Source organism: Lactuca virosa, chromosome 2 (assembly GCF_052849685.1).
Source record: "Lactuca virosa cultivar CGN04683 chromosome 2, Lactuca_virosa_CGN04683_v6, whole genome shotgun sequence".
NCBI classification, from domain to species: Eukaryota; Viridiplantae; Streptophyta; class Magnoliopsida; order Asterales; family Asteraceae; genus Lactuca; species Lactuca virosa.
In genome coordinates, this window is record NC_136427.1 from 120,168,143 (window position 1) to 120,184,243 (window position 16,101).

The window sequence follows — 16,101 nt, forward strand, 5'->3', positions numbered from 1 at the left end:
ACTAGACAGAGAGAGAACATACAATACAGCTAGTACACACAATACATATACAAGAACACTACTACAGTTATGTGAGCCACGTAACGGGGCGTGACATCACCTGTCATGGCTCGTTTTGTATCCAGAATCTCCTTAAGTGGAGAGCGTTGAGTTTGTGTATAGATCTATACTGGATTGACTATCCTACACCTTGCTGCTAGCTACAGTGGGACTTGCAAGTCTACGGGTGCCAAACGTCATTCCTTCCGACGTCTTACATCGTCGTGTTTCTAGTCGGTAGTATGGTACAGGCCGATCACATGGTACTTTAAATAACAATTGGTTTAAGGTAGTTAGTACAGCAGTAGTTACTTAATACAACACTACAGTACTATTTTATTTCCCATTGCATTCACTTTGTGATCTTCACACAATGAACAGTAATGTAAAAACTATATTTTTGGTTAATGATAGTCAGATTTGGGAAAATACATACTCTTACAAGAGACACACATACAAACACTTGATGCCTTAGTAGAAGGCTACTTTTAGTAGAAAAACATAGGGTTTTCTAGGAGATTCAAACATTTTACAAACGCTCACAAACTTTTACAAACTTTCACATCGCATACTTACAAACACTTTCTTACAAACAATGACACTAAAATACTTATGATCTCACCAGCTTTAAAGCTGATCAACTCTTTCAAAATAACTTGTATTCTCAGGTCGCCAGTAGATAGGTACCGGTGCCAGGTTTTGAGAAGATGGAGCTCGTTCAAGACTAATCTTTTATTTTGTTTCATATTTTTGGTGTCTATTAATCTAAACAGAACACACTTGTATTAAATTATATTATTAATGCAATGGATGATGTTGTCGCTTGTTTACTACTATTCATTGTTGTGATACTGTACATGACGTCCTCCACCCCCGAACGATTCCGCCGTTCCGGTTTTGAGGTGTGACAATTGAGTGTTTGTGACTCCATTAGAGGTGCAACACTTGGGGCACTAGGCTTTCAGAAGTCAAGATCAAGCAAGGATTGTTCTTGTTATTACAATATAACAAGTGAGGTAATCATATAACCCTAATATTTATGTGAATTTTGAATTGTATATGCTAGATCTAGGGTTATTGCTTTTGTGTTCATATTTGTATGTTCAATATAGAAAAACTTAGATCCAAAGAAATTAGGGTGGCATGATCACATAGGATTGTAGTTATGCCTAAAACCCATCAGAAGGTGTTGAACCAAACTACTGCTACATGGCTACCAACGATCCACCAGGCAGAAGCATTGTTCAACAGGTAAAATCTATGATTACTGACAATAATTTTGACTTGTCTCTTTATGAACCTTATCTAACCTAGATCCAAACAGATATGAACACCATCTATAGAGCCTATGAGTCTGCCATAGAAGCCGGTGAGAAGATGGACAGTGAACTGAGTCGTCTTAGGTTATGTTTCGAAGATAAGAAATTAAAAATAGAGTCTTTAGAACGTGATCTTGTAATGTCAAAAGATGAATGTATCATTCTTAAAGACAAATGTGAAATCACTTATTCTGAAAGAAATATTCTAATTTCTGATAACAAACGTCTTAATGCCAAAATATATGCTTTGCATAATTCCATTGGCATTCTTGAAGAAAATGAACGGATGACTCATAATTTTCGTCATCCCTGGTCAAAAGCTCCTGGTCTCAAAAGCGAGTTTCCGAAACTTATTGCTCGTCCCCTCAAGGAGTTGCAAAACCTAACTTTTATGGGAGATGTTCTGAACCATAAACATTTGGACACGCCTGTCTCGCCTTTGTCACCCCTTCGTGAGACTTCTGACCAAAATGCATCATTGATTCCTGAGTTTCAACCTATAGTTGTCAAGTGTCCCGATTCCACGCCTCTTCCACCTCTGACAAACCTGGACCTGAATCGGACCTCGGAATCCCACTCTAGCATTCCGAAGATTGTCATTCAAATTCTGAACCACAGTCCTCCTAATAACTGTTTTGTTGAGGAAATCATTTTGGAGAAAAGTGGACCTGATACTTCTGAGTTTGTTTAAGCATCCTTAGAAAGTGACATTGATGATTCATCTAATTCTTGTGTTTCTGACACTCAATTGATTTTAAAAACAAATCTTGTGCCAATCAAGCTTGTGTTTAACAATCCATCTGTAGGTCAAACTTCCATGTCCTCTTCTAACTCTAAAAAGAAATCAATGTTAAATAGGAAAGATGTTGTTGATCCTAAGGTAGAAGCCAATAATGCCCTTAAAAAGGAAATTAAGTCAAGACAAAATTCTAGATTCCTTGAGAACTCCAAAAAGAGTGTATCTCGGATTGTCAGCTCATCGACTAAGAGTCACAACACCTTCGTACCTATTAAGATTCTCAAAGGGCCATCTAATCCTCCCAGTCACTTAGAACACAAGAAGGTTGTCAGCCCCACCTTAAAAAAGCCCATTGTATATCAGATACTCAATCTGTCAGAACTAACTTTCCTCGGACTAGTTCATCTGTTTTTATAGCCAAATCTGATGGTACTATTTTCAAACCTCAACAGCTTTCAAAACCAAGTGTATCATCAAACAAAGAACGAGTCTTTAAGAAATCAATTTCACAAAAATCTTCAAAACAAAATCTTGTATGGAAAGTAAAAAATCTCAAAAATAAAACTGCAACTCCGAGAAACACAGTAATTCCCACTACTCCGGAAGTTGTTGGTCCGAGAAAAGTTGTTCCGAAACCACATGTCATTGAGTATGATTATTGGATAGATGAAAGCACCATGGCCTTCTGTTTGTTTCCAAAAGGATCTCGGAATAAACCCTCTAAAACATATGTTGCTCAAAAGTCACAACCAAAGTCCAAAACCCGTGCCCTTGTCCTAAAACCTAAATCGGAGCCTAAAAACTCCACAACTCACTAATTTTGAAGGCGCTCTGTGCTTCGGATCAAGAAACAATATGGTATATTGATAGTTCTTGCTCCATGCACATGACAGGGCAGAAGGACTTTCTGCGAGATCTCAAACTTTCATCAAATGATGGTTACATGACGTATGGCAACAACTCCAACTCTCAGATCAGAGGTTATGGCATCCTTACAAATGGAAATTTCTCCATTTCAAACGTGGCATATATAGCTGATCTGAAGCATAATCTGATTAGTATGGATCAACGCATTGATGCGAATCGTCGAGTTGAATTCTGCAAGAAACACGGCTATGTCATGACAGAAGACCGGAATGAATGTTTAATCAAGTCAAATCGCAACAACAACATGTATCCTCTTGACATCAACATGATCAATAGTAAGCCCCAACTCTGTTTACTCTCAAAAGCCGTTCCTGACGTCAGTTGGTTATGGTATAGAAGGCTTGCTCATCTAAACTTCCGATATATGAATGATCATGTTTCTAGTGAAATGGTAAGAGGGCTACCACTCCTCAAGTTTGAGAATGATCATTTATGCGCTGTGTGTGTGATGGGTTTTGAGCATTCTAACACTCCTATGGTGTACAACTATACATGCAACCCTATAAACCTTGGATCTATGTTTTCTCTATTATACATGAAAATATTTGATATTCCAAGGTTTCATCCTAACTAGCATAATATGAAGCAACTATACTACAAGAATCTAGTAGAATGACATACCTTTTGATGGAGCTTGAAGTCTTGGAGCTTAAGAGCCTAGTGCCTCAAGTGTGACACCTCAAATGGTTCACACAACACCAAGAACACTTGGAATAACTAGAGAATAAGGATACATGCACCGAATCCGTTTTTGCCCTCTTGTGTATACATACTAGTGCACATTTCATGAACTAGGAACCTCTTTATATAGTGTGGAGGATTAGGGTTACATTCATGTAAACCCTAATACCCATGACCTTTCATTTCCATAGGATCCATGGGTTAAACACTCCATGGACTATCCATGAAAGCTTAGCCCAACCTAAATGAACTTGGCCCACCACATATATAAGAGTCCATATTTGATTAGTTCCTTTTGATCACTAGATTAATTCTAAATTAATTCTTGATCAATACTAATTAAATAATATGATTTCATATTAATATATTAGAACTTAGAATATAGTAATATAAATAACTAGTATCCTTTTTTTTTCTCATTTTGTCTATCCAATTGTTCTGATGCCATGCAACCCAAATGGACCATGCCAAGTCGGGTCAAGTACATACCAATTATAGTTATGGGCTTAGACACTAATCCAACAGTCTCCCACTTGGATAAGTCTAAAACTATTATTGCGTATGACTCCAAAACCCGACTAGCAATCGTACCTCTTGAAAGCTGCCGTCGAACTCTGAACAAATCAATGCCGCGTCCATTAGACAAGGGATCATATATTCCTCAATTCTAGATATCATATGGACTGAGACATGGATTATAATCATTCTCTCTGTCCATTTATTGTTTCCCGATTTCCGATTTATGACTACTGACTAATTGAACAAATCAAATCAGTCCAGGCTTGGCCAAGCACTTCGAGGTGTCATCACTAAATCATCGAGGGGCCCACATATATCGCTTTTATCCCTTTAAGGGTAAAAGGAATGGATAAACTTCAACTCATATGCTTGTTCTACTACTTGTTGAATCATACACAAATGCACTTTTTATAACATCAAGTTACCAATGCGTTTTCATACAATCATTGTATAACCAACTCATACGCAACAACTCATATCTCTAGGTTTGAAGAATATAAGATATTATCATCTCATGATCACTCGTGATAAAATCCATGAAGTGGGTCAAATGAGCGTGGGTTTAATCCAATACTCAGAACTTATGAGCACTGATGAATGTTGTAACAACTCTTGCTATGTCCAACACTTTATACATCTACAATCCAGCTTCATGACAGTCTTGCATTGATACCTACTTCCAACGTATTATCGACTGTGGATGGTTTGAATAACTTAGTCATTCAGGAAGAATGACCTAGTTATTCTGGAAGTCAAAACATGCAAGGTGAAACACAAGAATAATCGAATCCATTATGGTCTCAGAACTTATGAATATAAATAAAACACCTTTTATTTATCACCATATTGATTACACATTATTCATTGCATACTGCTTCAAATTTATCAACTTAATACTTGAATTAAAACAATTGTTGTCCCATGCTCCAAGCATGTACACTATGTTTTTCTAAACACTAGTCATGCCATACACCAAGTATGCACACAATGTTTTTCAATGATCTTTACTTTGTGAAATAGATCGATTGAACATAATTCCAATGATCCTCATTTCACAGTCCCAAATCCTTACCGCAAATGCAAGAATTCCAAATTCCTGCCATTTACCTAAATCTGTTAGATTCTAAACTTATATGCATTGATCCTCTTGTAATGATTATGCGCAAAGTCACAAAGACTTGTCAACAGACATTACAGAGTATTCCAATGGAGATCATTCCATGGAAACGAAGTCTCAAATTCAAAGTACATTGCTTTGAACATCCTTCTTGCATTAAGTTTTCTAATCTTACACAGATTGAATAACTTCCACCTAAGGAGACATCTCCATATTCCCATTTTGACTATCACTTCTGAACAAGAGTTGCCTCTTTTCAGAATATGTCAATATGGTCCTTCCAAAATTTAACACTATACTTCCAACTGTCCCTGAGTAACCAATCTTTGGTAAACCTTAGATTGTCCTCGACAATTGCTTAATCAAATTAGTCATATCCAGTTCTAATACTTTTTCCCTCTTAATGCTCTAGGCATTTGGAAGAATTTAGAACAGATGAATATCTATAGCACATGCAATCGATCCTATATCCGAAGCATATGGGACACGATTCATGATGTCTCACATAAAGACATGATACTAGACCAGACTTTTGCTATAATATTTATGTTTCTATTTGACATGTTCTCATAATTCAGATTATGAAAAGGGATGCCGTAATCATAATCAAATTTTAGAATGCAAATAATGTTCCCATATATAGAATTTCCTTATGTTGAACCATTCCAACATAACATTCATATATATACTTGACTAAATTTGATTAAAATCTCACGACATAAGCTTTTAGAAAGCTTTTAGATTTGAAATGAAGTATATTTTCCTCTCCCTTAATTATAGCAAAACAACTTTTTCCCAATTAAAACTTTTGTTTTCTATAATTAATATTGGTAACTTCCAACACTTATTATAATAATCATACTCCCACTTGCATGATGATTATTAGCATAACACTTATGCTCCCACTAGCTTTGACATGTACTCAGAAATCAGTTGGACTTCTAGAAATCAATACTTTATTGACTTTCTTAACAAAGTTTAGATTTCTGATATGAGATGCTTTGATAAAACTTTATCAAAATCATACACCTTTTACTTTAGATAGCTCACATGTGTGTCTAAACAATTTTAGAACTATGAAAAGGGATGTCGTAATCATAGTCTCAATTGTTTAGACCTTTGCCATTTCTCACAAGTCCATGTTAGTGTGCCGGTTAACCACACATGCTCCACTAACAACTTTGAGAATGCAAATATCACAATTGCTATCTACTTAAAATCTCCTCAGTGAAAGCGTTTCCTTACCATCATTTTCATGAATCGAAGAGAAACCTTATGACACTTAGATTTTATGGTGTATGTATTCCTATCCATGTGAATTTGTCAAAACCATAATCACAAGACAAGGTTAGTGACAAATCCAAACTCATATGGATTGAACTTGTGCAATCTTAAATTCTTGCCACCTGGCAGCACAAGGGCCTGTCATTGCTTCCAAATTGTTATGCAACCGATTGAGAACTCTCAGAACTCATATGCAAAGCCAACTTTAACTAGAATAGGCATAGAAATGGAGTATGTCAACACGATAGGTTATAAACCTCAAGTCGTGTGCTAGTGATAAACTACAAGTTTTTATTCTTGATTAGATCTTGAAGCTTTTTTAAGATCTTTAGACTCCCACTGTCCTCTTGACATATAAGACTCTCTTGCCAAGAACCATTCATTGACAAACAAATATTCAAGAGATAGTGTGGATTCTTATCAAGACAAACACTTCACACAATTGGCCTTAGTTGGTCTTTGTTTTATCCAAAACATCACAACTTACCAATTTCAAATGTACAAGAGTAGAACACATTTTACTCTTACATTTGACAAGTGTTAATAAACCTTTCTTTAAGATATGTCACTCAAGTTACAATCTTGGAGTATGACTCTAACAATTGTTTTGGAACGAAGTATGACTCATCTTCTTGATTAACCATTTCAACAATTCAAGATTCCTCTTCTTAGTCATAAGAGTGCACTAAGATGTCCTTAGAGGACTAATTGTGATATGATTTCTAAATCATTAAGATGATCACAAAACATGATACTAAAGTACTCTCCCATCTTTTCAGATTTGAGAAACTTTTATCTTTCTGCCTAATTTGATTCTTCTCATTCATTCTGCCATACATCGAAACTTTTCCAATGTTTCAGAATTATACTTAAACTTGTAAGTATAACCATATTTACTAAACTTTAGTAAATCATGACGAATAGTCTTATCGATCTTTTGTGGTGGACTTGACCAGTGCACAAGAATGTGTACTCGATCCCTTAGTCCTTCACTTGACTCACATATACATGTGAACAAGGAATTAGTCTTAATTTTTTTCAAAGATGAAAATTCTCATTCATCATACAATACAACTTTCATGATTCCAAGTTTCTATCCAACTGAAACTTGGGTGATGAGAATCTTTCCTTATTTGGTAAATTATGACACTACCACAAACGAAAGAATCAAATCCATTTTCCAATGTTGCTATCAATGGAATCATATAAACAACAATTTTCCACAAATGCCACTGTAAGGATATTTAAAATAAATAAAATCAAAAATTTTCTTTTATTTTAAACTTGCAGAAAACTTATCCTTACAATGCAAATGCATATGAAAACTATGTTGTTATCTATTCCTAAGCAATCTATCACAACTCTTAAGCAGCAGCTCAAAAATTCTGATCACCGAACCATGCGATCGAAATCCATCTTCGCGATCAGAGTCAGCTTACTCTTCCTTTAAGTTTCCTTCCCTTTGCTTGATCCTACCATACATCAAAATGTATTAAGAATCTTCAAATAGGAACTTAAGAGAGTTAGATAGTGGACTTACCTGAAGCAGAGTCAAACTTTTTGACTTGACCTTCTCTCTGATCTTTCAGGTAGTTAGTGCAGCTTCGCAACCAATGCCCCTTCCTTTGGCAATAGAAACATATGGACCCTTTATGAATGGTATACGGGACTCTCTCAGACTTAGCCTTTCTCTTTACCATTTGGTCAACCGAGTTGACTATGGCCGATCCCTTTCCATTGGGAAGAGAAAGCTTTTCTGGATTTTTAATGTTACCATTGTCAATGTCCATGGAAGTTTGGGAAGTTGATCTTCTAATCAAATTTGCTTTACCAGTGCTCCAAATCATTGCTGATTCAGCAGCACCTAGCAAATAGATAAGATCATTAAGGGTCATGTCATGGTCTGTTACATATAGTAGTCCTAAAGGAACTCACTATGTGACTTAGAAAGTGATTGAAGAACCTAATCAACAACCAACTTCCTTTAGACCTTGACACCCAACTCTCCTGGCTTGTCAATATGTGACTGTATCTCCAAGATGAGAGCACACATATACTTTGCTTGCCAATAGGGCTTGAGTGACTTTGAACTTTTCAAGAACTTGTGGGTTAGGGAGAATAATTGGAAGAGGTGGAGGTAGAGAAGTATGATTTTCATGAACCAACCATGGGACACCATCTTCATTAGGAAAGCTTGTTCCTAGGGATTTGGGAAGATCATAGTTGTCTGAACTAGACATCTACAATGGGAGATATTCAAGTTAGTTGATTTAAAGTCCTTAATATAACACCCAATACGAAATATTAAGGCTAGGATCCAACATAATACTTTATAACTTGGAAGAGGGATGTTGTAATCCAAGCTATAGAATATTTGAAGGTAGGCGAATGACGATTCACCAATTTCCACCATGAAAAACGAAATAATTTATTAGGTTTTAACTGGATTTGAAACTCCTAGATCTTTTGGGATTCATTGAACTTTTCAATGGCATGTTTCAATCTCGATTGTGCCCTCTCAAATTGTGTGACTGGGATGCCGATGATCACAAAACAAGGTGTGAATAACCATGCAAATATACTTGGTACCCTTAATATTTACCACTCAATCGATGTGTCGGTTAACCACACGCGCTCCACCGATACTATGATAAACATTAAGTTACCCTTTGCCTACATTGTTAAGTCCAGGTTAGCATGCCGGTTAACCACACGCGCTCCACTAACGACTTAAGCAAAGTGCAAAGTGTAATTTCATCGGTTACCACCAAATTCACATTTTCCTAAGTAACTAAGATTGGGAATTTATAAGAGTTTAGTTACTTAGTATCTATCATTAATACTTTTAATGAAGGGAGAATTATAGTCCTTGTCTTACCCATTCGGCTAACGACCCTCCACCAGTCAAGGAAGCGGTGGGTGAGAGTGGACACCCATTAAACTGCCATTTTATAGGCAGTAACCTTATACCCCCCTTACAGACCGGCTTCATGAATGAGGCCTACTAACGGTAAAACGACTTGTTCTTATACATATATAATTATTATCAAACTTATAATATTATAAAGTATAAGGGTTGAATTTTAACTTTTAAAATTCTAAGGGCTTAACTTGGAATTAAAGTATTCATGAGGAGAAACTTTACAAATTCCAAAACTTGAGGGCAAGTTTTGTAACTTTCAAAACTTTTCATATTTCATAACTTATGAGTTAATGGTTTGTTAAAATGAGAGACTTTTCATTTTATGTAACCTATGTGTTTCTTTAATGGACTTTAAAAGAGTGACTTTTGGTAATCCATAACTTGAGGACAAATTATGGATTCCATTAAAACACATAATGATCAAGAATTAAACTACCAAGCAAGTTGCAAATAATTCCTATGATCTTCTAAACTCATAAGTGTATGAATATTCATATCAACAATTTCAAGAATCATAAATAAACCATACAAAGCTTGAAATTTTGATAATAACCTTTGAAATTGGATTAGCATAATCATTACCACATCAAAAACAGGTTTTAAGGTTCAAAAAATAGTTTAGGGTAATGATCCTCATCCAATACCAAGCAAAACCCCAAAATTCTGCATACAGGGGCATCACCACGTCGTGGTAAAGACTGCCACGTCGTGGTGAGCAGTCAGATGCAAAAAATGCAGAATTTCAACTTTTGAAAAAACATGTAGCATCAAGTATAATTGAAAACAAGCCTAGGCTCTGATACCACTGATGGGTTTTGAGCATTCTAACACTCCTACGGTGTACATGCAACCCTATAAACCTTGGATCTATGTTTTCTCTATTATACATGCGAATATTTGATATTCCAAGGTTTCATCCTAACTAGCATAATATGAAGCAACTATACTACAAGAATCTAGTAGAATGACATACCTTTTGATGGAGCTTGAAGTCTTGGAGCTTAAGAGCCTAGTGCCCCAAGTGTGACACCTCAAATGGTTCACACAACACCAAGAACACTTGGAATAACTAGAGAATAAGGATACATGCACCAAATCCGTTTTTGCCCTCTTGTGTATACACACTAGTGCATATTTCATGAACTAGGAACCTATTTATATAGTGTGGAGGATTAGGGTTACATTCTTGTAAACCCTAATACCCATGACCTTTCATTTCCATAGGATCCATGGGTTAAACACTCCATGGACTATCCATGAAAGCTTAGCCCAACCTATATGAACTTGGCCCACCACATATATAAGAGTCCATATTTAATTAGTTCCTTTTGATCAGTAGATTAATTCTGAATTAATTCTTGATCAATACTAATTAAATAATATGATTTCATATTAATATATTAGAACTTATAATATATTAATATAAATCACTAGTATCCTTTTTTTTTTCTCATTTTGTCTATCCAATTGTTCCGATGCCATGCAACCCGAATGGGCCATGCCAAGTCGGGCCAAGTACATACCAATTATAGTTATGGGCTTAGACACTAATCCAACAGTGTGAGTATGGGGAGCAATCGAAGAAGGGTCATCATGTTATCATTGAAAAATCCATTTCAGAGCCGTTAGAACATCTACATATTGATCTGTGTAGACCCTCAATGGTAGAGCGTCTACATCACAAAAAATACATTCTTGTGATTGTGGATGATTTTACTAGGTTGACTTGGGTCTTCTTCCTAAGGCTCAAGTCAGAAACAGCCTCGGAACTCATCAACTTTATCAAAGGAATTGAAGTTCTCATCAAACTTCCTGTAAGACGAATCCAAAGTGATAATGGTTCAGAGTTATACAATGCCACTATTGAGAACTTCCTCACCGAGAAAGGTATTGACCACAACTTCTCTGCTCCATACACTCCACAAAAAAACAGTGTAGTCGAACGACGCAACAGAACACTTGTTGAAGCTGCTCGATCTATGCTTAACTTTGCAAATCTTCCACTCTATCTTTGGGCTGAAGCCGTCTCAACTGCATGCTTCACTCATAATAGGATTATTATTGTGACATCCCCTAATTTCTCGGCCAGAAAATACCGATTTAATTTATGCTTTTAAAATAAAATCAAAGAAATCCTTTTAAAAGATGTTGCGGAATTGGTCCCCAAAACAAAACATGATAAAAGTTTATCAAAACCTTTCTTTAAGAAATATATAATTTCCTTTTATATCAAAAACTCGGGATGTCATGCTCCGATACAGATCAAAAGCATAAACAAGACATTATAAGCCTTACAACAGTTATTTACAACTAGTGGCCTATAATCCAAAAATCTATCATCATCATTCGACTATGCTCGGGGTCCACTACCTGTAATAATAAAAAGCTGAGTGGGTCAGGCTTGGGAGCCTGGTGAGCATATAGGGTTTTCAACCCACAATAATAATAAACCTATTAAGTTCACCAATCAACAATAACCCTGATTACCCATTCCCATTATCCTCACTTTACGTTCCTAAACACCTATCACAAGGACCTAGCCTAAGGAATATCATCGGTATGGACACTACTGCTAAGGGGACTCCTCAGCCATACATGTCCTAAAAGAAACCATGAGGGGGATGGAGTACGCCAATGAACATATAGTTCATCAACACCTACAGGGATGCGAACCTGCTAGTGTTCCACTGGACTGTCTAGAAAGGTCCGTGGTCATCATCTATACTCCGCTAGACGACTACAACAACAACAACAACAACAACATCGAGGCCTCTCACCATTTTAACACACACATCGACTATTTTGTCTACCCATGTATTACCCAACATATTTGTAGATAAAATACATATACAGTTTAAAACTTGTATAAAACATCTATGCAACAGTCATCTCAAATAAACAATTAATATAATTACACATAGCACGTATTTTAAGGATAATACTTCATATCTATGTGTAAGGTGAAAGTAACTACACACTCACATGATTTACTGATAATCGGGCAGCACTTCGTTGCCTAAAACGATCGTTCCTAATAAAACCGGGAATTTTATTCAGAAACCGGGCTCTGCGAGGGTCGGGCTTCAAAACCGAAAAGATAAATTTCTCGGGCTTCTCGGGCACTTCGGGACGTGTTTCGGGTGTTTGGTATGATACCGGGGCTTTGGGGAAGTTGGAATGAAATAAATATTGAAAGAGGGGTGAAAAGTGGCAATTTTTCAAAGTACCACCAGGAGGTCTCGCACCCTTCTATTTATAGGGGCGAGGCTTCTGATCGGACGGCTGAGAAGACTCCACGCGGCAGCAGATCCGAAGAGAAGGCAGGTGGCTCACACGTGCGAGGGTCCAGGTGTGGCCTTCTGATTGGACCGAGGTCTAGGGCGAGGTTCGGAGTCGTGGCGCTATGTGCGAAGCTCGGACACGTCAAGCAAGGGCACGCGTCGAACCCCCATTGGACCGCACTTCGGATGCGAGGGAAGGCGACACGCCTCGCCAGATGGCTTCGGTGACTCAGCATTTTCGGACACGTGGCACGCATGCAGCGAGGGTGACGTGCCCGAAGTATGACTATGCGAATTTTCTCGATTTTTGTGCAAAAACTTCTAAAATCCATAACTTTCGCATACGAGCTCCGTTTTTGACGTTCTTTATATGCACGCATAGGTAAAATTACGCTCTACAACTTTCGTTTAGACTTCGTCGGCTAATTTTGAATTTAATTTTTATATTATTATTTTTAACAGACCGAGACAGGAAATCCGTAAAAAATTCATAACTTCTTCATCCGACATCCGTTTTCGTCTGTCTTTTTACCGTTGTGCTACTATTGACGAGACCTTCGATTCTCGTTTAGGTTGTGTCGGCTAAAAATCACTCGATCTAAATTTCGAGTTTTTAGATGTCTACTGCTAAGCTGAAACTTAGAAAAATCATAACTTCCTCATACGAAGTCAGATTTGGGCGTTCTTTTTATACATACTCTCGGTTTAACGAACACTACGACTTTCGTTTAGATTACTAAGGCTAAAAAGTAGTTTATCAAAAACTCACTTTTTACGTCATTCGGCACCGTGTCGGTTTTGTCGCGAAAGTTCGACAGGTCATAACTTCTTCGTTATAACTCAGATTTCGATGAGGTTTTCGCTTAAATGTTTCTAACGAGATTATTTACAACTTTATCCTTAGATATCAGCTTTATTTAATTATTTATTTTCGACGCTTATTTTTATTCTTAATTCATTAATCATAATAATTAAGCAGATAAGCACATAATTCACATAATTCCTCTTTATTACTTCAAAATGAGTTACAAAGGTTAACCTAGACTATTACGTCAATATTAATGCCTAGCCTAGAAACACGGGCGTTACAATTATCAATCGAGGCCTCAATATGACACCGTACGAAGCCATGAGCTGTCGAAAGCCAAGTATCTCTTTTCTTCATGTTTTTGGATGTAGATGCTTCATAAAAAACGACCGCGATCAGCTTACAAAGTTCCAACCCAAAGCTGATGAAGTAATATTTCTTCAGTACTCTGCAAAATCAAAGGCATATCGAGTTCTTAATCGGCAAACTCGAGTTCTAGAAGAAAGTTTTGATGTCACCTTTGATGACAACTTCATTCGGAATTTTTCCCCAACCCATGTCACAACTCACATCATGGAGTCCGATGCTCCAGTGCCAGGATGTCCGAACCAGCAAACAATTTTTGAAGTTGACTTTGAAACCCTGTTTGGACCTTCAGAAACAGCTCTTGATTCATAATCTCAAACAAGACAAACCTCATCAACTGAAGCTCCTGTTTCCCAAAATGTTTCAGGTCCGACACCCAGTTTCCTCCATTTGATTCCGAACCGTTTCAACCTTCTCAGGTTGAGGGGGAGAATAGTCAACCTTCCCTTGAATCAAATGTACATGGATTCCTAGATGCCACTGATCAATTTGCTGAATTTGATCCTCCAATCAACTACGATGAAGATGCAAATTTCTTCGATTTCCCACCTAAAGACGCGTTAATATGTCCGGTTCAGAATTTCAGGGGGAGAATCATCCCCAAGTTCAAATTATTCAGGGGGAGCAACACAACACCATTGTTGATATAGGATCCTCTGCTGCACAAGAGCTTCCAAGACTACACATTTGGACTAAGGATCATCTTCCGAACCAAGTTATTGGAAATCCAAACACTGGTGTACAAACTCGTTCTGCTACAAGTGTTCAAAATGAATGTCATTTCTCCGCATTTATCTCAATGGTTGAACCCAAATCTATCAAGGAAGCATTAGAAAATGCTGATTGGATTACATCCATGCAGGAAGAATCGGCAGAATTCGATAGAAATGAAGTGTGGAATCTCGTTCCTCCTCCTCAGAATCATCCCATTGTTGTTACAAGATGGGTGTTTCGTAACAAGCAAGACGATGCAAGAGATATCATTCGGAATAAAGCAATATTGGTGGCCAAAGGATTCACACAGATCGAAGGACTTGACTACGACGAGATCTTTGCTCCTATTACCCATCTTGATGCTATCAGAATATTTCTTGCTTATTCTGCTCACAAAGGCTTTAAGGTTTACCAGATGGATGTCAAAAGTGCTTTTCTAAATGTTGAACTGGATACTGAAGTATATCTCCAATAGCCTCCCGGTTTTGTCAATCTCTCATATCCTAACTACTACTACAAACTCCGCAAAGCTGTTTATGGCCTCAAGCAAGCTCCTCGCGCATGGTACGAGACTCTCACCGACTTTCTCAAGTGTTCTGGTTTTCAAAGAGGTATTCTCGATCCTACCCTGTTCCGAAGGTCAAATGGAAATCGTCTCATGCTTGTCCAAATTTATGTTGACGATATCATTTTTGGATCCATGGCTTCATCAACGGTTGCTGATTTTACCAAATTGATGGTCAATCGATTCCAAATGAGTATGAATCGTGAGTTGAGTTTCTTCCTTGGTCTCCAAATTAAACAAACCAATCGAGGAATATTTATTCACCAAGAAAAGTAAATTGCGGAGCTTCTCAAGAAATACTCAATGGACACTTGTGCCTCAACCAAGGTACCTATGGGTTTCGGACACAAAATATTTTCGGACCCCTCAGGTGTTGCTGTTGATGAAAAGAAGTACGTAGGAATGATTGGATCACTGCTCTACTTAACAACAACTCGTCCGGATATCATGTTTTCAACATGTTTGTGTGCCAGATTTCAAGTCAATCCAAATATGTCTCATCTATTGGCTGTTAAATAAATATTTCGATACCTCAAAGGTACAAAGAATCTTGGAATCTGGTACCCAGCAAATGAGAGTTTTCTCCTTCAAGCATATTCCGATTCGAACTATGGCGGTATTCAATTGGACAAAAAAAAGCACATTTGGGTGGTCGATTGGTTAGCTGGTCATCTAAGAAACAAAACTATATTGCACTCTCAATAGCTGAAGCAGAATACATTGTTGCTGCTAGCTGCACATCTCAAGTTCTTTAGATAAAATCACAACTCTTGGACTATGGTTACCGGTTTCAACAAATTCCAATTTATTGTGATTCGC

The 16,101-nt window shown here is 37.2% G+C and overlaps 1 protein-coding gene across 1 annotated transcript; it reads left to right on the forward strand.

Annotated features, from left to right (window-relative positions):
• Positions 1-14,859: 14,859 nt before the first annotated feature.
• Positions 14,860-15,192, forward strand: LOC145157706 (putative mitochondrial protein AtMg00820). The gene has a single exon (XM_079076708.1). It carries the CDS (start codon positions 14,860-14,862, stop codon positions 15,190-15,192), a length of 333 nt encoding a protein of 110 aa, XP_078932834.1.
• The last annotated feature ends 909 nt before the right edge of the window (positions 15,193-16,101 follow it).